Genomic DNA, 27,813 nt, shown 5'->3' with positions numbered 1-27,813 from the left:
CACCGGGTTTTTTAAAGTTGTATCCGGTGATGTTACTCTTCTGCTTTAGTTTTATTGTAGACTTTTGTTTGATGTTTATTACAGTGGCCGGGTGATGCATACCTTTTTTAATTAAATGATATGATTCTCTACTAAATCTAAGGTTCGATTAAATTTATTAACAACATTATTTAATAATTCTAAATTATAATATGACATAAAATTATGGAAATTTTTATATTTAGATTAATTATTTTGAAAGTTGAACTTACTGGAATTTATCTCTGACAAGTTGTAGTCAACAACCAGAAGAATCGAGCTACCTTGGGGTCAGTTAATTTCAATTCCAGTAAACAATTCATCATAACACTCAATCTTAGATTCGGATAAGTGAACTACACAAATAAATATTGTTTTCTACACCGTCCTTACTTTCACTAACAAAAAAATCATAACTGTTATCACCTCTATCTAATAAGCACATATTATATTTCGTCAAAGTAGAGATAAGAACCCTCCCTCTTGACATGCTAGTTGTGATGCTATTACCATCTTGCTTTAAAATTGTGTACCTGTTACAGAATAGTTTAGATTCATAATGGATTCATTAACCCACAATTCCGTAATTGCAATCAAATCATAAATATTTGATAATACGCCACAAAAGAAGTCATTCACTTTACCACGCAAACTACGAGATTTTCAATATTTTTTTTTTTTTTTAAATCATTTAAAATTTATTATTTACAATTTGTAACACGCTTCCGCTATAAAGAGCAATTTTACTATATCGGCATTTGAAAGCATCTGTTTACATTCATGTAAATAAGTTAATCCAATAATCGAGATTTGAAAGCAATTAGATACAACCATAAGTAATTACATAAGAATTGTAAAATAACAATGATTATTAAAAAAACTGTTATAATGAAAATTTCAAATGAAACAGTAAATATCTATTCTTCGGTACTTTGTTCCCATGATGTTCGGCAGGTACTACTAAATCTTCTGCTTTCAAAGGCTCCAACCTGTCATGTTATGTCACTGTCTTGACGTACGGTACAGCATTCATGCTGTTTTTTATATATATATATATATAAAATTTTCAATAATATATACTGAACAGTTCAAGTTAAACTTCACGTTATTTAGAAGATTCTCCAAAGGGGAGGGGGGAGGACAATTCTACTCTTACCCTAAAGAAAACTAGCAAGCTTCTCACAACCACATCTAACGATTTTGTTTAACGAAATATATATATAAAAAAAGTGTGTGTCCCCGCATTTTTTTAAAATGTTGGTTTTTGCATAACAATTTGCGAAATAAATTTAAAAGTGCATTGCAATTTATATATTCTCATTGCATTTCGACAGCAATGGAAATTATTTATTTTCCAGTTTTACGTAGACATAAAACAATAAAAATAAACATTGAAAAAAAAAAAACACAAATATGTAAAGCAAAATAAGGAAAAGTAAAGTAAAGTATTAACTACGTCATTCTACAGATTGTCCAGAATTGTATCTCGTTTTGAATGAATTCACACGAAGCTTATTGTTAAGTGCTGAATAAGTAGTGCCGTCAAGAGACGGAGAAATGGCACTGCGTAACCAACGAAATGAGCTTTTATGACAAAAGCGCAATAACTTATTTTTTTTTCATACATGTATGAACTTTCGAACTTATCTTGTAGGCAAATAGACAAATGATGTCTGAATGAAGTTTGTTTATCCATTTAATATATACACCAGGTGTTCTAAAAATGACGCCCACGGACCACAGAGCACTATTCTACAGCTCAATATAAAGCGAAAATGCTATATGACGAAATACCCTCCGCGGCCTCCTTCAGCCGCTACAGAGAATTGAAAATTTACAAGCAGTTACTCTACGAATTTTCATCAAGTAGTTACATCGATTGTCGCCAGATGCAGTTACAGCTGACAAGTGCAGAGTAAATGGAAATTATATGACATACTTCATAACAGTCATATTGATGGTATCTGAGAATTATATCGAACATGCTGATTGGCTGGTCGTCTGTTTCAGCATTCTTCATTAGCTAATCCTTTCTCGATTTCAGAATAGACTGTCATTCCTCGTATTTTCCTTGTCTCGAAGATGTTGATACTAACACCATCGCTAGCGTCGGTAGCGTTATATCATGGTCCAAGAAAAGGCAACTAGAGTAATGTATGTGCGTGTGTGTGTGTTGAGGCAGCGGATTGATACGGAAGCAAGTCTCGCGTTGCTAATTTGTTTAACGTCATAACAATAAAAAACATTTGTAGCAATGAAATAATTGTCATGTTAACTATAACTGTAGAAATTGAAGAAAACATCCAATTGAAGAAAACATTCTTTTTAAACATTTTTACATTAGTATCAGGATAGTACTTTCTGTAAAACAGGACCAAAAATACAAATCCTCAGAAATACTTCGATGCAGAAGCGCCGGTTTTTGTAAATTAGTAGGGGTTCTTTTATTAACTGCTCAAGACCGGGAATCTAGGAGTACGGAAACCACCCAGGCTTATAGGAGTGTCCTTTCCCACATAATTTTGGAAATTGACTCTCCTAAAACTGCAACTTTAGGTATTTTGCACGAATGTATTATTTTCGTGTTTCTTGTTTTTTCCACAGTGGAATATACAGATGGTGATCAGAAAAATGGAAACACCTGAACGAAATTGCAACTTACCAGATTAATATGGTGTCGGGCTACCTTTCGCCTTCAGAACAGCCTTGATGCGACGTGGGATGGAGGCATAGAGGTCGTGAATGGTAGCAAGTGGAATTTTACACCATTCCTCGTGCAGGGCATCGACCAGTTCTGTGAGAGAGGATGGAGGTGGAAATCGTCGTGTTTCCAAGACGGACCACAAATGTTCAATTATGTTGAGATCTGGGGATTGGACGGGCCAGGGGAGGTGTTGAACTTCTTCCCGATGTTCCTCAAATTACGCTGCAACAACGCCAGCTGTGTGAATGGGTGCATTATCATCCTGGAAAATGGCGTCATTGTCCGTGAACAACATCCGGACCATAGGATGCAAGTGGTCTCCTAAAATTGCGACATAATCGTTGGCAGTGATTCGTGCGCTAAGTGTGACCACAGGATCCAATGAAAACCATGATATGGCGGCCCACAGCATCACCGAGCCGCCGCCATATTTCACAGTTGGGCGGAGACACTGCAGATCATAAGCTTCTTTGGGCGTTCTCCACACATAAACACGGTCCGTGGTTGGGAATAGGGTGAAGGATGACTCATCCGACCATATCACACGTTTCCAGTCCTCAACGGTCCAATTTGCATGGTCGCGGCACCATTTGCGGCGTGGAAAGCGTTATGGTCCCTGATGAGCGGTTTGGCCCGTGCAACACGACCCCGTAAGTTCATGTCATGTAATTCGTGGCGGACTGTGATTGTCGAAACAGGGTGGAGGAGGTGCTGATTGAGTTCCTCCGTCACTTGCTCTGAAGTGGCACGACGGTTCTGCGTGACAATACGCTTTAATACCCGGCGTGACCTGTCACTCATGATTTTCTTCCGCCCACTGTTCCGCTTCCCCGATGTGGTTTTCCCGTGTGTTGCGTGAGCCGTCATCACCTTCGACACTGTCCCACGCGACACACCTAACACAGTAGCCACTGCCGTCACACTCACTCCACATAACCACGCACCAACAATTTGCCTTCTTTGAAAATCTGAGAGGTCTCCAATTTTACACTACCTCCGTCTGCTGCAGCCACTGGACACTGCTGTTTCACTGCGCCTGACGTAGTATGGATACCGACCTAACACACCACCACCAGCGGTCTGGCGCTGCGGGCGCCACGACACCACTGCCAACCCATACATCTGACGTGTTGCCAACTACAGGTGTTTCCATTTTTCTGATCACCATCTGTATGTATTCTTGGATGAGAATATTGCGGTGTAACTAGGGATATTCTAGGATTCTAACCCCCAACCTTAGTTCTCCTCACGCCATTTTCAACGTCTGTGGTTTGTGATATATGAATCATAAAAATTATAGTTCAATCTGTCGTCTAGAGAAATCGCCACTTCGTTGAGAAAATACAGTAAAGATGATTTTTGCTGTCTTTCATCATCAGCACTACAATTTCGGACTTTCCATCCCTGCTTAAATTTCAGCACAAATTTTATATATCTTTTGTCACCCTAAGAAAATGTCGGTTCCTACTATCATTTGGGGTGTTCAATTATCAGAGCTGTGAGAAAAAATGACAAAGTTTGTATACATGAAAAAGGAGCCCTGTTTTCTACAATATAAGAAGTATTTACAATACCTGGATATGAATTTTTCAAGCACTGAAAGGAGCTTCATATAAAGATCTTAACATAAAATATCACCAAACTAAACAAAAAGTGGATATGAATCCATTGTGTACTGAATGCCCCATTGAGGAATTACGTTGGATTAGAATTTAGTTTTTTTTCTTTTGTCTTATTTCTTTTAGTTTCAATTTTTCTATTTTTGTCTGTTTTTGTGGGGTGCTGAGAACCCTACAAAAATTCTGCGGAGTGATCCTCCGCAGTCTGCGATTCTATTTCGTTGAGTAACAGTTCTTTCAGTCATGTAAACTGATTTTAAAATTATATTTTATTTTACAACATTCAGAAACTATTCCACTTGTAATAAACCGTTAGCATTAAATTGTTTGTTGTGCATCCTATATACAGAAGAATAAAACATGATATATATCTGCGCAAATTTTTTTCACTTTAGTATTAAACAGTTATGTCCCAAAGTTAAGAGAGAAGGTGACGATGATTATAGTGAACGAAATGTGAATTAAAAAAGCGGAAGGAAACAGGAGAGCCTTGTATAGGGTGTCTGTCCATAACAAAGTTCACTTGGCGTGAGATGGGATTGAATCAAGAGATCTCGCGCACACCTAATGTAAGACAAAGTGAACTTAGGGAGTAGGAGTGGGATGATAAAATGGCAACTAGAAATAAATATTGTGTCTATAAAAGAATTGAATGATCATATCTTCAATACACATTCATTTGCACACATCAGTTAATAAGACATTAATTATGTAAGGGAAACATATACTGGATATAACAAGAGGTGATATTATAGTAAAAAACGTTGAAGAAAGACGTCAATTTCCTTTCTCACCAAGGTGTGAAAAAAAAAAGCCCGCGGACTGTACCCATAAAATACACGTATGGATTATAACAAATATCCTGCTCGTCAGCGTTTAGTTGGATTATGTATAGTCAGGATATGATTCCTTTACCGTTATTTCTAAATTTCCAGACTAGCTAAGTCTTATAGGTTTAATTCCAGTAAATCGCCAAATGCCTGAAAGTGCTGGATTAACGCCAAACACTTTGTGACTCATACTAGGAAACGAAGCTAGAATTACGCTTACCCAAGACAAACTACAAAATACCATAATGTAATAGACTATGCATAAAAACAAGTAACAGTGTCACGTGTACATCCCATGAAGGAATTTATTTATATGATATTATATATGTTTTCAATTAATATTGAAACCGAAAGTGGTAGTAGATTTCTAAAACTTCCGGCCTTACTAGAGATATTAGCGTTTTTAAGTTACGTTATAATATGAGTAGCTACTGCAGTTTCCAAAGGATCTTCGTTTGCGCTTATATTCACCGTCGCTTTGCGCCTACACCGTATAGGTTCAACCCTGCACAGGCCTATAAAATTCGTCCAGCCATGCAGGAGACTATTTATACAATTATTTACAGTTTCTTCACGTTTTTTACATTAACATTTTTAATTAATATCAGTTTGCAGCCATATTATTGATCTGTACATAGGGTTGCCATATTTTAAAAATGAAAATCCGGAACGTTACTAAAGTACGAGAGTTTTTGAAATGCTTAAAATGAAAAGAAGTGTTACATACAATTTACTTTCTTTCATTAGATAGAGTTGTTCAAGTATTACGTAATCACATTTTTAGTCATTTTAGTAGACGTTCTCCTCCCTAGTTAAGCAAAAGTAAGCAGGTGATTTAAACTCCCCCCCCCCGGTAAGCAAATTTCTTTTTTAAAATTTCTCAGGGTCTGTTATGTTTCAGAGTCCGTTTCCCGTACCTCATAAGCTTCTATTTTAAAAAAATACTCCAGCATTTTCCCATTGTTGTCTGTTCAGTTTTATTAATTAAAACTATTTTTCTTCTTGAACCTCCAGCGGAAAGTTACCAAAAATATCATTCAGGGTTTGATTAGCACATATCATAAGGAAGATGCAGATTGAAACAGAGTACTAAAGATAACAATAAAACTAAGCAGTAAAACCTTTAGTCCCTGGTTCAATGAAACGAATGCCTCGTTCAATGTCAAAGTAGTTAAATCCATTATAATTATGCATCTACCTTTGATGCATACTTTGGATATGGCAATAGTGGCCTAACATAGACACTACGTTCTTTTTTTTATTCAGTTCATTCTTTTTTTCTTCACGTTCTTCTCAGGATATTCTTTGTTCGTTATTTTTATATAGTGGTATGAATTCCTGGTTTTACTCCTTTTTTCTCCTTTCCGTTTTAATCCTTTTTACCTTGCCACTGAGGAAGGAACCAGCTGAGAGTTCCGAAACGTCAAAACCCTTAAATTTTTCAAGGAAGGATTCATTGATAAGTAGCCAATTTTTTGTTAGTTAAATCCATGTTTTAACTTAATTAAATCCATGTTTTATGTGTTCATTTTTTTCAACTTTTGAATTGCCATACTCAGAAGTTGAAGAGAATTATTATATATTATAGGGAGCTAGCTTTAATGCGAGGCTGAGGAATTCAGAGTTGATTGGCAGGTTCCCCACCCCGTCGCGAAGAAACGGTCACTCGACGGTCCTGGGCAGGGTTGCCAGTGCGTTGTGAAAAAATTCAGCTAATACTCACTTAATTCAAAGAGTTTATGCAATTATGCAATCCCTATCGAAGATCTCTGTATACGTGGACACACGCGAATTAGGCTGTGATAACAAATGCTTCAGTTTTTTCTCCCTCGCTTCTTCGTCGCACTGCACTATGGCCTTCTTTATTACTTCTCTAGCTTCGCTGTGTATAGTTTGCCCTCTCTTACGCTGTGAAGCCATTGTCAAATGAATAATAAGCAACAAAACCGCAACCACAACAGCACACAACAAATAACCAACTCACATTAACTCTTCAGAATGACATTCATGTGACAAATTTTTAACCCTGGCAACGCTGACATATAGAAGGCCATAGTAAGGGAGTATTGCAAGAGTCAAGCAGAAAGATTGTTGAATTTTTTCCCCCTTTACCTCAGCCCCCGCTGGTAAACAAGCTAGCTCCCTATAATACTTAATCTTGTGAAGAAAGCCAACTATAATTTCCATTCCTTTCTTCTTCGCTAAAATCCAGGACATTTAAGTGTCCCAAGAAATATTTTCGGGACGCAGATCTCGATTCCGTGACGGCCCTAGATTTTCCGGGACGAATGGCACTACTATCTGTACAATTATTTGGACATGCATCAAGATAATAACACTTTAGAATGAATTAAGGGGTGTCGTTGTAGTTTTGGCGCCCCCCATTTGGAAAGATTTACAAACAAAATTGAATACATTACATGAAAAGACATATTTGTAAGGAACAAATTTCTGCAGGCGACAGAATTAAATACAAATTAATACATCTGTATTTTAGGTTTATATGTAGGGTTAGTAGTGTAAAATCATTACTACTGCTTTATAGAGGGTAAAATAAGCGAGTACATATGAAAGATGATTCTGTTAGATGCTATTTCACACCGGCAGTGTATTTCTGCATAGTGTGCGGAAGTTTATTTTATGCTTATAAGTGGAGCGTTACTAGTATGAAACCATGACAAGTGCATTGAAACTAGTATCATGGCCAAAACCTACTTCTTTTCACTACCCTCGCTTATGAGTATACCCACAGTCGCTGTCGCGCCTAAATGCGGGCACACCAGCTTCGCCCTGCCCTGACTCGATTAGATAGCATTCGTGCTTTTTAGTTCCCACCTAGCATAGATTGGCTTGGTTTTATTTTGCACTGTAGTTTTTATGCCATACATTCAGATGCTGTATTCATACGTAAATCGTAAAATAATTATAATTTTTCAGCAATTACTTTTGGTGAAACCCTTGAATTTTATATATGCTAAATGAGATATTTTCATGTCGTCCACCGCAAATCTTTGAGGGGACAATAAGAAGGAAATTGATGAAAGAATTGTTTTTTCTACAATTATTTCGAATGGTGCTCCAAAAGTAAACCTGCACGGATTAAGATATTAAGAAAGGAAAATGAAATTAAAGATCATAAAGTAGACGACAGCTCATAAAACTGCACGCCATGCTACTTAAAAAGTAATGATTAAACAAAAATGATACTTTTATGTTATTCTTGAAACTGTAAATAAATAAATAAATACAATTTGAAACTTTGATATCAGTTTCCTACACTTAAGAATACAATTTACATGTTATTCTTCCATAAAAAGTACGCCACAATAAATGTTTTCGGTTTTCTTAATGCATGAGCTTGTAATTTATGAGAATTAGATTTTAGATACAAATTAACGTTATCTAAATAACAATTATATTCATTTATTTTTCTAAATTTTAAAATGTTTCAACTGCATCAACAATCATTCCATCACTTCAAATTTTGAAATGTCACATATTCTGTTATTACATAAAGTATGTTTAAATTATCTTTCGAAAGTGTTATTTTATCTTTGCTGGCTGAGAATAAAATAATTTATGTACCGTACTTTGTTTACCAAAGACAGTTATGAATAAAGAAAGCTGGAGATAGTTGTATGGATTGTACTCGCATAGAATATACTGTAACAACATCGTACTTTGCAGTTGGCTTGGTAGCCGAGCGTGCTAAGTCATGTTTCCTTAACACTTATTTTGTCAATTTAAGATATCATTTTCACCTGGTTCAAATCCCACTGTGTTTTCAGTTTTATTTTTCCCCTCTCACGATCTAATTGTTTAATTAATGCATTCATTTTCAATAATTATATTATGTAATTATGCCTATTTTAGAAAGAATCTTAACAATTTATGAATAGGCCTATATTTTGAGATCTCACTGAGACTCCGGTGAGACATTATAAAAAACATCTAAGTAATGACGCAGAATTTATTATTTGAATCTAAGAAGTCTTTTGATCTGAATCATTCTCCTTTTTAAAACAATTCCTTATTTGAGGTTCATTACAAAATAAAATTACACTCATTTAGCTAGAATACGTATTTTTGTAGAAATTATTTGGCTTAACTTGGTAAATATTTCATCTATTAGCAAGTGAATAGTTTTATTTTGTACCGACGCTAATAGATGGTGCGAGTATCAACGTCTATAGACTTAACTGCCATCTGGAAAGAACCGATGTAACTATTTGATTGTAGATTAACTGTATGCTGCTTTATCTACAATGCGATGTTGCCACATAGTGCAACTCGCGTGTTCAGACGACCATCCGAAAGGAATATAATTATATATATTTTTTGCTTTATTTTGACCTGCAGAATAGTGCTCTGTGGTCCGTGGGCGCCATTTTTAGAACACCCGATATATATATATATATAAACCGAACATTACTTTTCTTTGGCCACTTCAGTGAAAAACAAAAAGGAGTAGAAAAAATACTTCTGGACCAATGCTATAAAATACCTAGCATACGTTATATTTATGAACTCTTTACCACAGAGCTTGAAACAATAGGACAAAAAAAAAAAAAAAAAAAAAAAAAAAGTTCCTACAAATTTCCGTAATTTCCGAAAAGTGAGCTGAAGTCTTGGATGTCGAAAGCCCATTGAGATATTTTATTTCTGTATGTTATAAAATGTCGAGTTGTACATAAGATAAGATCGTATAAGATATTTTTTGTCGTCAATTTTACGGCATGCTCTCCGATAATAATGAGTCTAGTCCATAGTGTATTAGCATGTATTATTGAGAATCTAAGATGTACCTAAAGGTAAAAGCTGGTTTTTCGAGGAGAGATTTTTTCTGTCATGAAATCAAAAGAGAATCCTTCTACCATAAAGTAAAAACTATATTATAAAATAAATAATAAAATAAACATAAAATAAATGTTTTCTTGTAAAATAAATAATAATAACTCCTTTCGGTAATAAATTAATAATAATAGATGCATAGCATTTTGCAACGTAATTCTATAATTTTGTGTAGCAAACTGTGATGCGACATCCATTGAAAAATGCTGGTATTTATGTATGTTCGAGCGTAACTCTGCAACACCTGGATCAATTTTGGCCACACTTTGTACGCATATGGTGCATTCAGTGCACATTGGATTTATGTCCACTTTTTGGTCATTTTAGATATATTTAACCTTTAAGATCTTTATCTCAAGCTAATTTCAGAGCTTAAAGGATTCATATCAAACTATTCTAAATAACACTTATAATACAGAAAACAGTATTTACGTTTCCCTATTCTTAAACGTACTATACTTTTCTCGCAACTTCGGTAACTGGACATGATTCCCTTGTGCTCTGAACGATACATATGACTTACAATCTGGAAAATATGTATGAAAAGTAAGATGCTCCTAGTATCCCTAGGGCAGAGATCCTCAATCGCTGCATCACGAAATCCCATAAGCTAAAGCTATGACAAAAAATTTTTAGAAGTTGAAAATCACGAAGCATTTAATAACTAGTTGAAATCAATTTTGAAACAAACTGTACCAGTCAACGCCTTCAACCAGTGATTTCAAGGAATGGTTTGTGAAAAACTCCTTCCTTGCGACAAAGTTTCAACGAGCATTTCTCTGATCATGCTCAACGTGGGTTATCAGTATTTTTATAGTACCACTTTCACTCCATGTATTTAAACAATACCATTTTCATTGAAAGTAATCCCTAGGAAAAATCTGTTATAGTTATTGCGTTCAGCGTAACAACAAGGTTCAACACTACAAAGGAACTTAAAAACTCATACTATAATTTATGTTATTATTAACAAAAAATCAAATAATTATCTCAAATGTTGTGGGCGTTCAGTAAAGAGTATTGTCAATCGCAAAAGACTGGGAACCAATGGAATAGAAGTGGGAGGAAGTAACATGTAAAGATAACTGAAAACGACCAATGTTACTGTCAAATACATTGTTTTCAGGACTGCTGAGATGCATAGTGACACCCCAGATATCGTTCAAGTCAAAGTTCAAACCAATCGGTATGGAGTGAGAAGAGGTGGAAAATACATCTTCAAAACGATGAAGATTACTGTCAAATCCATATTTTCAGGAGTTGTTAAGCTCATTGATATTAGTCTCGATGTTATTTAAGCCCGATTTTATTCGAAACTATGTAGAAGTTTCGTGGAAATTTTTGAAACGAATATGACTCGCTGGAATCTTCTAGAAAATTCCAAAAGAATTTCCAAAAGAATCTTCTAGAAAATTGAGAGAAAGAATACAATTTTGTGTACTTTTAAAGGTGGGAAAGGCAGTAATTGCTATATTCTTTCGCCACATTGAAATCGACATTATCTATTGTTTCTTATCTCATCACGAGAAAATGATATACTTGTAATGAATTTTGAAATTTAGTTGATATTGACCTCAAGCTGGATTTCTGTTATGTCATTTTGATTAAAGGGGGCCATAAATGGGCAAGAGAGCTGAAAATGTCTGCCAAAAGTAGATAATCTTGCGTGTTTTTATTTTTTTAATTTTTATTACACTTTCATTGAAACGAGTATCCAAAGAGAGAGATGGTATTAAAATAATTTTCATAAACCTATCATTCCCGTGCGAACAACGGATATCTCAGGTAGTATAACACCAATACTAGTGTTTCGTAACCTATTTTCATCTTATGGAACGTGCACTCCCTATATTTTTAATTGCCATCAACAGTTGTCAATCCACTTCTGGCCAGAGACTCACTACGTACACTTTTTAACTAAAACCTACTACTCTGATATCGACATTGATAACATACGAGAAAATCAAAATACAGATGAATTATGTAAAAAGATGCTCAATCAATATGAGAATAATCAAAATCTAGATAAAATCACAGTATATCAAGGACTCATTTATACCAAACTATTAGGTGTAAATAAATGGTGTTTGGTAGTACCTCGGAAGTGTATCGAACCAGTCATTCGTACCATTCATTCCGCAGGTAATTTTGGGGTCGAAAAATGTTACCGATTTTGCCGAGCAATTTTCTATTGGAAAAATCAAAAATCAACAATTAAAGACTTTATCCGAAATTGTATCGAGTGTGCCGAAACGATGTTCACAAACCGAACAATAGTCAAGCAGGAATGTCATATTCAGGCAAGAGTCCCACATGAGATCATTGGCATTGATATTATTGGGAAGGTTCCTCCAAGTCAGGGTTATTATTACATTTTATCATTGATAGATATTTATTCTCGCTTTGTCACTTTCCTCCTTTTGAAAAGAGCACACACTAAAGAAATAATCACAGTACTAGAGAGGAGGTATTTTCACCTAATGCCTTATCTACAAGAGTTTCTTTCGGATAAAGGACCCCAATTCCAATCGAAACAGTTTCGGGATTTTTGTGCTAAACACAAAATCAAGCACAAACGACTTCTAGTTATTCGCCAAATGCTAATGGGATAACGGAGCGCAGCCATAAAGAGCTCAATCGATTAATTAGACTATGGTGTAATGATGATCAAACTACCTGGAGTAGACATTTGGTGAAAGTACAGGACCTCCTTAACAATTCATACTATTCAAGTATAAATTGCGCGCCGGCGGAACGCTTTTTAAGTTACTCTGCTGTTGAGAGTTATCGAAAAGAGTTCCCATGGCCTAAAACTTTGGAATCAGTTCAAGACAAAGACAGATATATCGAAGTGTCAACAAATCTGCAAAATCGTACTACTAAATTCAGAAATCCTGTCACTCTTCAAGAGAATCAATTGGTAATGCTGAAAACCCATAACTTATCCTCCGTAATAAAAAACGAATCAGCCAAATGGATGAAAGTATATACAGGAAACACTTGACCACTGGCTCTCACATTGCAAACTCACATGAAACAAGTGTTGTGTTAAATTAGGCTATTGAGTTTGCCTTGTACAAATAAATTCATAATACTTGTTGACTCGAGTTCTGTTTATGAATGACACAGACTAAGAAATCGAAGTATGACTAGATAGAAATAGCTGTGAAAGGTTCAAGGTGGCGACGAAATGGTTTTCTCAGCACAATTAATTACAAATACCGATAAATGTTGAATAGCTTATATTTAGCTACGGATTAAAGTAGCTAATTCATGAAAGTAATACGACCGAAGTGTCTAACTAATCTTAAAAAACCTGAATTAATGTGAGTTAGTCCCCTAGGATTTTTTTAAAATTTTATTTTCTTTCTCAGTCGTCTGTCGAATTTAAAATTTATTAATGTTCAAAAGTAAAGGAGGGGACAAGAGTGAATAATATTGTAAAGAAATCCTTTTTTTTTTTTTGTATATGTAAATTCCATACCAGAGTGTCGTTCTCCCCTCCCCCCTTATATCTTTAATTTCCTTAATTTAAGATTAGATAGCCTGGAAATTTACACTACATTCAAGGTTGGCGTCCTTGTGTACTGGGAGCCACTAACGAGAATTTGGAAAACAACTCGTCAGTACAAAATTTATTTTTTCTTTTATCTTTTCTGGTTATCCCCGTCTGAATATAGTCTCTTTAAAATCTCTATTACCTTAACTCATACTTTTGTAGTTGGAATATCGAACAGTTTTTGTTGTTTTAGAAATTTCCAAAACATAGACTTAACCAACCTTACGGCTAGACCGTTCGTAATTCTGAGTGGTTGGGCCGGATACGGTGATTATTAATACATTTATGGGGACTATTTCCTCCCTATAAATGTATTGATCTGGGCACGGACTTGCGAAACTTTCCGATCAGAAGACACCCCCAGCGCGGCATTATTTAAGCCCACCCCGTTTCGAAAAATAGAAATAAATTTCGGCCTAAAATCGACACTTGTCGTGCCTTTTTTTTTTTTGGGTTCGTTTATCACTTAACGACCCTTCTCTCTCTTTCGTTTTCTTTGTCTTCTTGCACTTTTCTATTTACTTATTTTTTAACCCTCCCCTCCCCCTTTTTATTTTATTTTATATTTTTCTTTTTCTTAATTTTACATTCTTGTATTCGATTATGAAATCGTTCATACGCAGAGTTAACTTGGAACATTCAATTGAGACTTTGACAGACAGAACTTGTAAGGTTATTTTCTCTTATAGAATACCAACGAAGCTTTATGCTACTAGTTTCGGCCAATTGTGTTTGAGATCGATCGCACGGTATGAGATCTATATATATATATATATATTCCCACATAGTACAGGCCTATCAATTGTTTATTGATTTTTTTTTTTTTTTTTCATAATTTCGCTTTTGTTTCCACGATTACCATGAGAATCTAGAAACCTCTGTAATACTTGCCGTAAATTTTGGGTAACTTATTTAAAGAACATTTAGGGATTCGTTAATATATTATCTTTTTGATATGTTTATTGTGATTTTAACTACGTAGCTGTATTTAATGTGTGGCAATGAGTAATGAAGCTTGAAATTTATTGAAACGGGGTAATTGACGTAAAATAAAAAGTAAAGTAAATATAAGTAAAATGAATATAATATGATGAAAATATTAGTGAATATTGATAATATATGTGAATGTGTTTAAGGGTCTTTACCTACCCCGCCGGTGTGTGTTTGCCACAATCTTCATAAATATGTTGCACGTAGTTAGAAAATCATTGTATGTTGTAGAATGTAAAGCACTATGCCATATATTACATTTGAATCCTTGGTGTCGGGAAATATAAACCCTGTGTCACAAACTAAACCCTATATGTAAGTAACAGCATGAAGCATGTCAAAGGGCAGGTTAAAATAGTGATGAATGTTCAATGGAATTTCCTAGCCTCCATATTTTAGAACCATCCCAGTATGAAATTAGCAAATCTTCTTCGCCTTAGTGTAATCGTGGTCACAGTGCGACGGAAATTAAGATCTAAAGGTGCGAGATTAAACAACTGAATTCGAAAAAAGGGAAAAAACCTAATCTCTTCAATTGATACAACCAATTTAAATTTTCCATTAATTATTTGAAACTTACTTCCCTCCGATGTTCCTGTAACTCCGGTGAACAATTATGACGGTATGATAATTAATAAACTTTGTAGTATATTTCAATTTGAGACTCGGATTTAACTTTAGAAAAAATTGAACCGATTTGAACTAAGTAGTGGAAAAACTGGATAATGTAAATATCCACTAGAAATGTTTCGGAAAGGTGTAATAGAAACACCACGTGAACATAAGTTGTCCTTTTAATGAACGCTCGCAAACTCTTGTAGTACAAGGGGGCAATTAAAGTGAACTTCTGTGCAAGGACTTAATTTACTAAGAGATGTGCACTTTAGTGCAAGGACACCTAACATGGTGCAGTGAACATGCGCTTTAAGAAGTGAAGTTAATAATAACATGAGAGACGCTCATTCCAAGTAAAATTTACCTTATTTTTCTCCTTTTTTATCGTTTTATTTCATTTCGTCACACACATATATATATTTATATTTGTAATTTTATTCCACCTTATTTTGTTTTGAAAATTTTATCCGAATATATAGTGTAATCTATAATTTTGTAATGACTAATTCTTGTGATTTTGGTCTGCTCCTTGATTTTGTTTACTATTGAATATATGTTTCGTATTTTTCTTCTTTCTCTATGATCTGTGCAATCTGCGGCAAAAAACCTGCAACATGAGGATGTAAGTTTATTGTGAAACTACGCCTAACAGCACAGGGAATGAACATAACGTCTAAGTGGAACGAATCACGCCAGGATAAACCTCGGCCTCCTCCCGTGCACACTTCTTTTGGACCAAAAGACTTCGTCATTTCACAATAAACTTAAATGCTAATGTAGCAGGTTTTTTGCCGTGCTCAAAACTAAAATCACAATAAACATATCAAAAAGATAATATATTAACGAATCCCTAAATGTTCTTTAAATAAGTTACCCAAATAAATGTACTCAAAACTTTAGATAGAATAATTCCTTTTATTTAAGAAAATAACATCGTCCTGTGCGTAAGTGTGTGTGTGCTTGTGGATGGATGGATTTTTTTTATTTTAAGTACTAGTGTTTTCTTGTGATATTAAGTGCAGTAATTGTATAAATATATGTGAATGTTTATAACGCACCATAGTCATAGTCGATGTGATAACGTAAATGCTAGTTTGATATGGCTCTGAATGGCAAGCTAACATTGAAGAATAAGCTGAAGCCAAGTGAAACATTATGTTTAAAAATTTATATATATATATATATATATATATATATATATATATATATATATACCGGGTGCGTCATTTATAATGTCAAACCTTGATGACGGAGAAACCAAAACAGAGAGAGAAGCGAAACTTTGCACGAAGCAGCTATACAAAGGGGCACATTGGTAGACGTATTATTTGACATCACTGGATGAACAGTGTTGCCAACCCAATATAAAGTTATGATTTTTTAAATGGAACGACCTAAATTGTATTTCATAATTTAATTCAACACTAAAAAGGAAGACTAAAGATATGCCACCCGCAGGTCAGTGTTGCAAACTTCTCGAGAAATAACGTTAAATATGTGTCACATTTAAAGGCCTTTTGCACACACAGGGAGTGAGGTACACACTAGTTTTGCACAATAATTTAACTATTGGCCAGAACGGTTTAAATTGACACCAAGTTTAGATGGGTCCGTTAAACAGTGTTGACATAACTGAAAAGACAAAAGTCGAGTTTGGATATGGTGCAATAACTCGAAAAAGGCCATAAGTACATTACGGTTTAAAATTTATAGAACAATTTGTGATGTCATAAGAAGCATTCTCACGTTTATTTGAAGTCGATAAGTCAAGTACTTACCGAGATATTCGGAATTTTGTAAAAGCTGAGAATTTTGCGCTGTAGAAGTTGGTAACGCTGTCTCAAATTCCCACTTTTTCTCTCAACGTTGAGGAATTCGTAAAGAAGTGGTTGAAACAAAATATAAACATTAATAAACACACATACGATGAAAAAGAAACTTTTTTCAGTGCTTGAAATGACTAATTAAGCGTAATTTACTGGATATGGTAAAAAAACGTAAGGAAGTAATAGGACTTCATGTGACAAGATAATACAAAGACATAGAAGACATGTAGATATCTAGTAGCTACTTTCGCACGATGAAAATATTTATCCTCTTATAAGTTTTGGACACCAATATCAAAACAATCCAATACTCACTGTGTACATTACCAGCATGTTACCAATTCCTGTTAACAGATACATGGAAAAAGTATTCAGCATGTCAGGAGTCACACATTAAAAAAAAAAAGTACAAAATAATATTCCACTTCAAAATGAGAGGGTAGAAAATGAATACCTTGAAAAACAGTACATGTACTCATGAAAGAACACGTCTGGTAACCCTACATATCAGTATGTGAAAATCTTTCAAACATATGATACATACCTTCGTAGCTTAATCCAGATTTGTCATAGTAAAGCAGCTTGACCTGTCGTATCGTTTAGTGGTGCGAGTATTGGATTGTTTTGATTTTGGTGTCCCAAACTTATAAGAGGATAAATATTTTCATCGTGCGAAAGTAGCTACTAGGTACCTAAATGTCTTCTATGACTTTGTATTATCTTGTCATATGAAGTCCTATTACTTCCTTACGTTCTTTTTTTTTTTTTTCATATCCAGTAAATTACGCTTAATTAGTCATTTCAAGTACTGAAAAAAAGGTTTTCATTGTATGTGTGTTTATTAATGTTTATATTTTATTTCAACCACTTCTTTACGAATTTCTCAACGTTGAGGGAAAAAGTGGGAATTTGAGACAGGGTTACCAACTTCTACAGCGCAAAATTCTCAGCTTTTACAAAATTCCGAATATCTCGGTAAGTACTTGACTTATCGACTTCAAATAAACGTGAGAATGCTTCTTATGACATCACAAATTGTTCTATAAATTTTAAACCGTAATGTACTTATGGCCTTTTTCGAGTTATTGCACCATATCCAAACTCGACTTTTGTCTTTTCAGTTATGTCAACACTGTTTAACGGACCCATCTAAACTTGGTGTCAATTTAAACCGTTCTGGCCAATAGTTAAATTATTGTGCAAAACTAGTGTGTACCTCACTCCCTGTGTGTGCAAAAGGCCTTTAAATGTGACACATATTTAACGTTATTTCTCGAGAAGTTTGCAACACTGACCTGCGGGTGGCATATCTTTAGTCTTCCTTTTTAGTGTTGAATTAAATTATGAAATACAATTTAGGTCGTTCCATTTAAAAAATCATAACTTTATATTGGGTTGGCAACACTGTTCATCCAGTGATGTCAAATAATACGTCTACCAATGTGCCCCTTTGTATAGCTGCTTCGTGCAAAGTTTCGCTTCTCTCTCTTTTTTGGTTTCTCCGTCATCAAGGTTTGACATTATAAATGACGCACCCGGTATATATATATATATATATATATATATATATATATATATATATATATATATATATATATATATACACTGCTCCACAAAACTTAAGCAACTCGAAGAAAGTAGCTGAAAATAAAACGACACGATCACTGCACCAAGTATAATGAACAAACAGACGGTCCAGATACACAATGCAACAGAAGTGAAGACGAACAATACAGTTAAGATGTACAGAGTGACCAAAAAGTTCAGCACAACGATACCTCAACAGGTGAAACTGGATTGTGCGAGGGCATAGGCAGTCAATATGGCGTGACCACCACGAACAGCTATCCAGGCACGACATCTGGCCTCCATGCTGCAAATCAGAATGTTGATCAAGTCTTGCGACAGATGGTGCCACTCCTCGAGGAGAGCTGTTTGCAGGTCAGGTAGAGTGCGTGCTGGTGGACTGCGCTGCGCTATTTGCCGCCCAAGAGCATCTCACACATGCTCGATGGGATTCAAGTCCGGCGAATATGCAGGCCATGCAATACGCGTAATGTCTTCGCTCTCGAGATACTGGGACACAAGATGTGCACGGTGTGGGCGGGTATTGTCATCCATGAACAGGAAGTCTGGGCCAAATGCTCCGCGGAAATTACGCACATGTGTATTGATAATTTCATCCCGGTACCGTTGTGCTGTCAAAGTGCCATGTTGCACAATATGAAGGTCCGTTTTCCCATCCAGCATAATTCCACCCCACACCATAATGGAACCACCGCCATAGGACGGCCGTTCAGCAATGAAGTTTGGATGATAGCGTGTTCCTGGCTCTCTCCACACTAAAGTCCGACCAGAGTCTGACGACAGGCTGAATCTCGACTCATCGGAGAACATGACACGCGCCCACTGGTGTTCCCCCTATGCAACATGTTCCTGACACCATGTGTAACGCGCAAGTTTGTACTCCAGTTTCAATGGCACACACAGCACAGGTCTTCTTGCATACAGTCCTGCTCTATTGAGCCGCCGACGAACAGTTTCACGACTCACGCGTTGTCCTGTAGCCTGAAACAACTCATTGGCCAGTTGAGAACATGAAGCTTGACAGTCACATTTGGCAGAAATTGTGAGAAATCGGTCTTCAACGGCCGACGTCTTCTTCGGACGGCCTCCTCCATGACGTCTACTGACTTCACCTCCATTTTGGAAGCGACTCCACAGCCTCGACACAACACATTATTCACGTTGAATTTCTGTGCCACTTCCCCTTGCGATCGGTCCAATTCCAACCGCCCAATTATTCGCTCGCGGTCAAAGTCACTCAAATGCCGTCTACCAGCCATTGCAAGGTGTGTACCTCACAGAAGAACCACTAACTCTATGCTTGGAGCCTCGGACACTACTGGGCTGTCGTGTAGGCCTCATGGCATAAGTTGTTCACCGCGCTTTCAACGGTGCTGCTTATGCGATAGAGTGGGTAATCGCCTTGCCTGTGTGTCTCTGTGTATGTGCATGCCACCGACCAGTGTTGAATGAGCACCACACGTTACTTATACCACGTTCTCTCGGGTTGCTTAAGTTTTGTGGAGCAGTATATATATATATATATATATATCTGTTATTTAAAATTTGAGCAACTCAAAATATTACCAGAATTTAAGTAAATATACCAGTTTATATATAATTTAAAGATAAACAATCGCCGCTCCTCATAAAATGGGCTGGGTTTGGGTAACTTAAAATTGCAGTTACCTGGATCCAGGTCAGAGCGGTATGAGCGGTATGCAATACAAGAAGGATACGGAAAAGAAAATCCTCTAATATTTCTACCTTTCTTTCTTTCCTCTTTATCTTTTCCTCCCTTTCCCTCTCCTCTTCTTCTGTTCTTCTTCCTTCTAACTTCGTTATCTACTCTCTTTATTGAAGTAGAGGTCGTGACTGGGAGTCATCTTCAGGAACACGGTCAATAAAAATTAATTTAGATTTTTTTTTTTTTTTTTTTGTCTTCGGAAGCCCGATATTGGAAATTTTAATTAGTTTAAATTGGCTCTCTCGAGTCAATGACGTTGTACCTCCACAACAGATTGGCTCCCTCGACACGTCTTTTTTACAGTTGGAAAATCTATGACTCTATATTATGAGTATATATGAAAGGTATACTATTCCCCAATAACGGATCATTTTCAACGGAATTTCATTAGAGTCAACACGAGACTACGACATCTGCAATCTGAGACAACAGAGGGATGACGACACCGGTTGCATGTTTCTGGTGCATAAATAAATGTTTTCTTAAGAACATTCTAATAAGGAACAAGTGAATTCTTATTTTAGAGAAAAAGGGTTACTCTTGAGATGAGTTTTTTTGGACACACTTCTCAAATACAACTCAAGCGAGTTTGTTCATAAATAAATATTACAAAACTATAGTTGGTGTACTATTACAAAACTAAAACTATGGCGAGCGACTCAGTTTTGACAGTATGAAGCGAGTGTGATTTCAACGTTGCTATTTGGATCTTCGATGGATGACATACGCGGCTGACAGTGACTTAAGTTTATCATTCTTTTCAGCATTCTCTTGTCCCTGTTTATCATAATAGGATGTCCGGGGCATTTTGCGACAGTAATAATAATTGTACGTACGTCACCAGTCGTTGAATTTGACAGTGACTCAATATGGCTGTGGTGGCCCGTATTGACAATCGATATCTTATATTCTATGATGACACAATTTTCACAGTCATTTAGTTCTTCTGTGCGTCATCTTGAGGCAAACTCAACTCCTACCAAAGCTAACGATCACTGCACAGCCTGCTTTAATTAGATCCCGTGCTTCCAAGCATGCGTGTACTGTGAAGGACCAATAAAATTTATCTATAAGGATGGTGACTTATTGGGAAGTAGTGGAGCTTCAGAATAAGATCATGACTATATTTTCATGATCTTGGTAACTATATTTTTACCTATTATATGCGTAGGGGATGAAAAGTTTGATCTTAAATAATTTTATGAATATCCGAAATTCTTTAAAGCATCTTCATAGTCTTACATTTTATATTTTACATCTTATATTTTAAGCAACTCACTATAGGCTATGAAAAACATGAAATGCAATACAGTGCGAATAACGGAAAATAATGCGACCTTTATGCATTTATTTTAAATACTTGGCAGAAGTACTAAAATCAGCGCTACAATCTAAGAAACACTGAATTTACACTCAGGCAAATAACTTAGAAAATAAATATAAACAACGCACGAGAGAAAAAAAAAACAGAATAGAGAACATAACAGAATTTGATAGGGAGTAGCAAAGAAAAATATAATTACCATTATCAAAGTAAAACTTGTGAAAGTCCATTCCTTCAACTAAATTACCTAGGGCTTCTGGCTCAAACGAAGTGAGATGAGGATCACAAATTTTTCTGAAAAGGAAGAAAATTAATGTTTTTAGATTTGAAATTGTATCGGAAAAAATGTAAACTTTCATATTTTCATTCGTTTTGACAAGGCGATAACTTCCAGTTCCTCAACAGAGTTTAAATAAGATATGTATTTCCTGAGATAACCATGAGAATATATATGTAACGTCACATGTACTATCCTGAAATCTTTACTGAACAGTATTTAATTACAAATTTGGAATACCTTTTCTGCAAAAACTCTTTTTCAAATATATCATGTATAACTGAGCGAAACACATGCACACAAAAGAATACTGTACTTCACGATTTTCCGTATATACCATTTTTTTTCGTTCGTCCTTGGCTAGTTAATTACATCTATGAAAATGTTCCCCGAACAATACCACAAAATAATAAAGATATAAGCAGAAAACGAAACTAAACAGGACTGATATCCAAGCAACCACATTTTCGAGGCATTTTTGTTCCAATAAGAGTTAAAGAAAAGAGAAATCGGCATAACTTCCAGTAAGAGAACTGGATCAAAGGACTAGAACTAGGTCAGAATATCGTTTTTTGTTGTTGTTTAAAAGCTATGTCTATAACCTTTCAAGCATTTATTGGCTTCTGTAATCAAGATCCCCTATTCAAATATAGAAATAAAAAGCAAAATCATTCTCTTGGGTTTTGAACCAATGTGCTACATGTAGAAAAATCTAAATATACGATAAAAAGTAGGGGATTATTTCAATGATCAATCTGTAGTGTAATGGACTACAGACATATACATACATACACAAGTACAGACATACACACACATACTTTCGATCGAATCCCGTTTCATTTCCCTATAAGGTAGTAGCAGTTTACATGTAACGTAGAACAGAATTTATTAATACGTATATGATTATAAAACAGTTACTTAAGAATTTTTATAACGGATTCAGGGAGAGGCTGAGATTCTGTTGTTTATGATTCTCCCTTTCAGAATTTTTTTTATACATTATAAGATGGCCAGTAAATGCTTATTATATGTAACTAACATAAAATTACTGAGGTTATAAATACTTAATACGTTAATAATAATAATAATAATAATAATAATAATAATAATAGAGGTAAAGGTGGTAATGTGGAACCCTGCCTGTATTAGTAAAATGAAACCCTCTGAACTTTTCCACAAATCACTAATTGCCCACACAGCACACGTCGTCCAGCGGACGTCCAAAAATATCCATACATGTCCAAAAATTGTCCATAGATGTCCATGGATTTATGTGGACCTTTATGGATCATCCATATTATGTCCACATACGTCCACAGACGCCCATGGATGTGTGTGGACTTTTATGGATCATCCATATTAGGGTCGTCATGGACCTATGTTGGCGTTGTTATGTAATAGGACAAATGTGGAAGAGCAATGGACGTCCACATTAGACGTAGAATGGACGTCCAGAAAAGGATGTACATAGTTTGTCCACATTGGTCCGTTTACATACCAATGCCGAAATAGATCCAACAGTGGACGCAATATGGATGATCCATAGAAGTCCACATAAGTCCATGGACGTCTGTGGATATTTTTGGACATTTTAGGATAAACACCTTTATTTTAGTATGTCCATAACACGTCCACTTTTGAACGTATGTGGACGTGGGTTGTTAACGTACAAAATTGGACGTACTATGGACGTGTCTTTATGGACATTAAATGTACGTCCAAGAGTGGACCTAGAATGGAGAACCCTCATGGATCTCCTTTGGAGTTAGTAAGTTAAGGTACTGGTCTGGACGTTTCCTGAACCTCCACTCTTGGACGTTTAATGGATGTCCATAAAGACATGTCCATAGTACATGCACTTTGGACTTACTTACACATTTGCCAATAAACGGACCAATTCGAACGTCCACAGGACGTACACAAGTGGTTGTACATTGGACATCCGTAAGAGGATATCAATAGTACGTCCGTCATGGACCTACGTACGCATTCGTTAATAATTTAACCAATTTGAACTTCCACAGGACGTACACAAGTGGTCGTACATTGGACATCCGTAAGAGGATATCAATAGTACGTCCGTCATGGACCTACTTACGCATTAGTCAATAACGGACCAATTCGAACGTCCACAGGACGTACACAAGTGATCGTACATTGGACATCCGTAAGAGGATATCAATAGTACGTCCGCCATGGACCTACGTACGCATTCGTTAATAATTGAACCAATTTGAACTTCCACAGGACGTACACAAGTGGTCGTACATTGGACACCCGTAAGAGGATATCAATAGTACGTCCGTCATGGACCTACTTACGCATTAGTCAATAACGGACCAATTCGAACGTCCACAGGACGTACACAAGTGGTCGTACATTGGACATCCGTAAGAGGATATCAATAGTACGTCCATCATGGACCTACTTACGCATTCGTCAATAATTGAACCAATTTGAACGTCCACTGGACTACACAAATGGTTGTACACTGTACATCAGTTAGAGAATATTAATAGTGCCTCCGTCATGGACATATTTACATATTTGTCAATGATCGGACCAATTCGGATTTTCACTGGACGTACACAAATCGTCGTACACTGTACATCAGTAAGAGATATCATGGTCATAGTATCCAAAACTAAGTTACTTCAAATAAGCACTGCCCCGTCCATCTCAGGTGCGCAATTACTATTGTAGAGTTCTCCAAAATATGTATGTTTATGGTACTATAGCAACGCTGAATCATAATAGTGTGATATTACCTTTCGCTTGACATGTATATTTGAAATATATAATAATCTAAGATAGTGCCATTTGAAAATATGATTTTATCTTGGGGTGGCAACACTGCTAGTCTGGTAGGATTGCGGTGTATGTCAAACTACTTTTGCTTTTTGATATTTGCCTGTTATAAAATTTCAGCTTTTTCTGTCAATCAGTTTAGAAGTTACAATGAGAAGTCACTTCAAGTGGTTGTTTCATCCTATAATAGTAAACATGTATTATGTACTTATTTTTAAATAATACATGTATTTGTGAATATACATTTTATTCAACGTATTTACGAATACGAAGTAAGTCAAAAGTAAACAGCAATGGTTTCCACATTAAAATACATGAAAAATAATTTTGGTCAGGATTTTGACAAAAACTTTACTGTGCTGGTAAAAGAGTTGTAACACTACTATTTAGAGATGTTAATTCTGAGAGAGTTGACAATCAAACTAAGAAATTTCTGTCTAAAAAACATCCACAGCTACAGACAACATTTCTATTTAACCCAATAAATGAATCCGATGTGAGAAAGGCGGTACACAGCATAAAATCTAACTCAGCTGGCCTTGATGCAATAAGCACTAAAATGATCAAATTAGCGTTGCCATTCATACTATCACCTCTAACGAAAATAATTAATTACTCACTAGTTAACGGCTGCTTTCCTACTGCCTGGAAAACAGCAAAAGTGGTACCGCTACCAAAGAAACCCCGCGTAACTTCCTTAAACGAGCTACGTCCAATTAGTATCTTACCAATAATGTCAAAGATCGTAGAAAAATTAGTAAACCAGCAATTATACGACTATGTAAATCATAATAATATTATCCCTATTATTCAATCCGGTTTTCGTAAGCATCATAGTACTGTCAGTGCGATGCTCGAGGTAACAGATGGGATATTAAACGCAGTTGATAACTCTCAAGTTGCAATCATAGTCCTCTTAGACCTAACTAAGGCCTTCGATCTAGTTAATCATAACCTGTTGTTGGCTAAACTAAGGTATTATAAATTTTCTGATACCGTCATAAACTGGATTGAAAGCTACTTACTAGGCAGGAAGCAACAAGTATACCTTAGGACAGCTCAAAATCCCTTATCTTCGGCACTCGTTATAAACAAAGGAGTACCTCAAGGATCAATCTTGGGTCCCCTTTTATTTTCTATTTACATTGCTGATCTCATAGATTCCATTAAATACTCTACTGTGCATTGCTACGCGGATGACACACAACTTTGCATCATGTCATCACCACAAAATATTGAACAAACTGTAGAACTTGTTAATAGAGATTTGACCTCTGTATCTGAATGGTGTACTGATAACGGTCTTGCCATCAACCCAAGTAAGTGTACATTTACGATTATAGGAACCTCACAACAGTTGAGTAAAATCAAGGCATCGGATCTAAAAATAAAAATTATGGACACTTATATTTCTTACTCTACCCATGTGAAAAGCTTAGGACTCATATTGGATAAGGAACTAAACTATAATAATCATATATCTACTCAGTGTAATAAAGCTATTACTTTATTACGTCGACTTTACAAAGCCAAAGACTTTCTCTCTCAGTCTATGAAATTATATCTCATACAAGTTCTTGTTTTACCGTTATTAGACTACTGTGACGCTGTATATGGACCATCTCTCTCTGTTTACAATTCTAAAACTATACAGAAAATACAGAACTCGTGCATTAGGTTTGCCTTTAACTTAAAGAAATTGGAACATATCCTACCAGTGCTAAATAGAAACGACATTTTAACAATGTCGAGAAGAAGATACCTACGCTATAGTTGTCTAATATATAAAATCCTTAAAACTCAATCCCCACAATATTTATATTGTAAATTTACAAAGCGGTCACAAATTCACTCTCACGTTACGCGTAACAGTGAGAAATTCAATGTACAAAGACTGAAACTGAAGATAGTGCAAGGATCATTTTCTAGAGCAGGTCCGAGAGTATGGAATGCGATACCAAAAGCTCTCACGGAAATAAAGTCATTTAATTCATTTCGAAATTCATTAAAATCACATTTGATGAAATCCCAGCGACTGGCCTCTGGCACTTACGACATGTACAGTTTTATGTAAGAGCTTAGCTAAATCCAACAATATCGATACTTTTTATTGCATATGTCACTTGTTTATTTTCTGATTTATTCTTTTACTTGTATTTTTTAAAGTTTTTTTCTGTTCCTTTTGATGTGTAATGTTTAATATTGTATTCTTTTGACAAGGGTTAGGTGGTAGAGCAGCCATGGCTGAACCTCGCCCGCTTCAATAAAGACATTTTCATTTCATTTCATTTCATTTCATTTCATTTCATTTCATTTCATTACTTTAGTAAAGAGACCTGGACTTTTGCAGCATTGGTGCCTTTTATTCTAGAAGGGAGGGAAAAGGAAAGGGAAGTGCCTTTTCCGCCACCTTTAACTCCCCTCAGGATTTGCCTACCCATTTAAGTTCAAGTTATTTTTTGTTTCATAATTTCGTAATTCTTTGTAAACGTATTGATTCTGGTCTCATTTAATATCTTTTGAGGATTCCGGTGGTAGCAGATGGACCAGGTCCTTATAGTAAAAGACAAAATAAATCCATAACAAATAATCCACAAAAAAATGATAAAGGAATTAATTGTCCCCATTTGGGAACAGTGGGCTTAGCTTGTATTCATCACGACTTAAGTTTGCCAATATTGTCGATGAACTTCTGTTGTTTGGTGTTTTCTCAAGTGTGTCTTCATCCGGTGAGGGTGTCACTCAGTCGAAAAATGTAACATGTTTCTCAGACCAGTTATCATGAGTGAGATTTTCCTTGGCTTTTACTCATTGACACGAGGCAAATACCGGGATGGTACCTATATAAGTTACAGGTCCTAGGCTGCTTCCTTTAGTGTGTGAAGGCTTTAAGGCCTTAGATGCCGGTAATACCGATAAAGCTGTATAAATAAATAAATAAATAAATAAATAAATAAACAATGAGTATGCTCGGAAGACGCCTCCACAAATCGTACCGAAATCTTCCGATACATCAGAGATGAACCCACACAGCTCACGTTGTCCAATGGACGTCTAAAAATTGTCCACAGATGCCCAT

At 35.7% G+C, this 27,813-nt stretch overlaps 1 protein-coding gene across 22 annotated transcripts in view; it reads right to left on the bottom strand.

Annotated features, from left to right (window-relative positions):
- CaMKII (Calcium/calmodulin-dependent protein kinase II) overlaps positions 1–27,813 on the bottom strand; it is a 1,422,941-nt gene that overhangs the window by 154,634 nt on the left and 1,240,494 nt on the right. For all 22 annotated transcript variants that reach the window (XM_081726364.1, XM_081726368.1, XM_081726335.1 and 19 more), the window contains one exon: positions 21,849–21,943. In XM_081726364.1, the coding sequence (XP_081582490.1) occupies positions 21,849–21,943 (95 nt within the window). The remainder of the gene's footprint in view (positions 1–21,848; positions 21,944–27,813) is intronic.

Source organism: Thermobia domestica, chromosome 1 (assembly GCF_964235325.1).
Source record: "Thermobia domestica chromosome 1, izTheDome1.hap1.1, whole genome shotgun sequence".
Classification (NCBI taxonomy): domain Eukaryota; kingdom Metazoa; phylum Arthropoda; class Insecta; order Zygentoma; family Lepismatidae; genus Thermobia; species Thermobia domestica.
The sequence above is the reverse complement of the archived record's forward strand: the minus strand, read 5'-3'. Positions and strand labels throughout refer to the sequence as shown.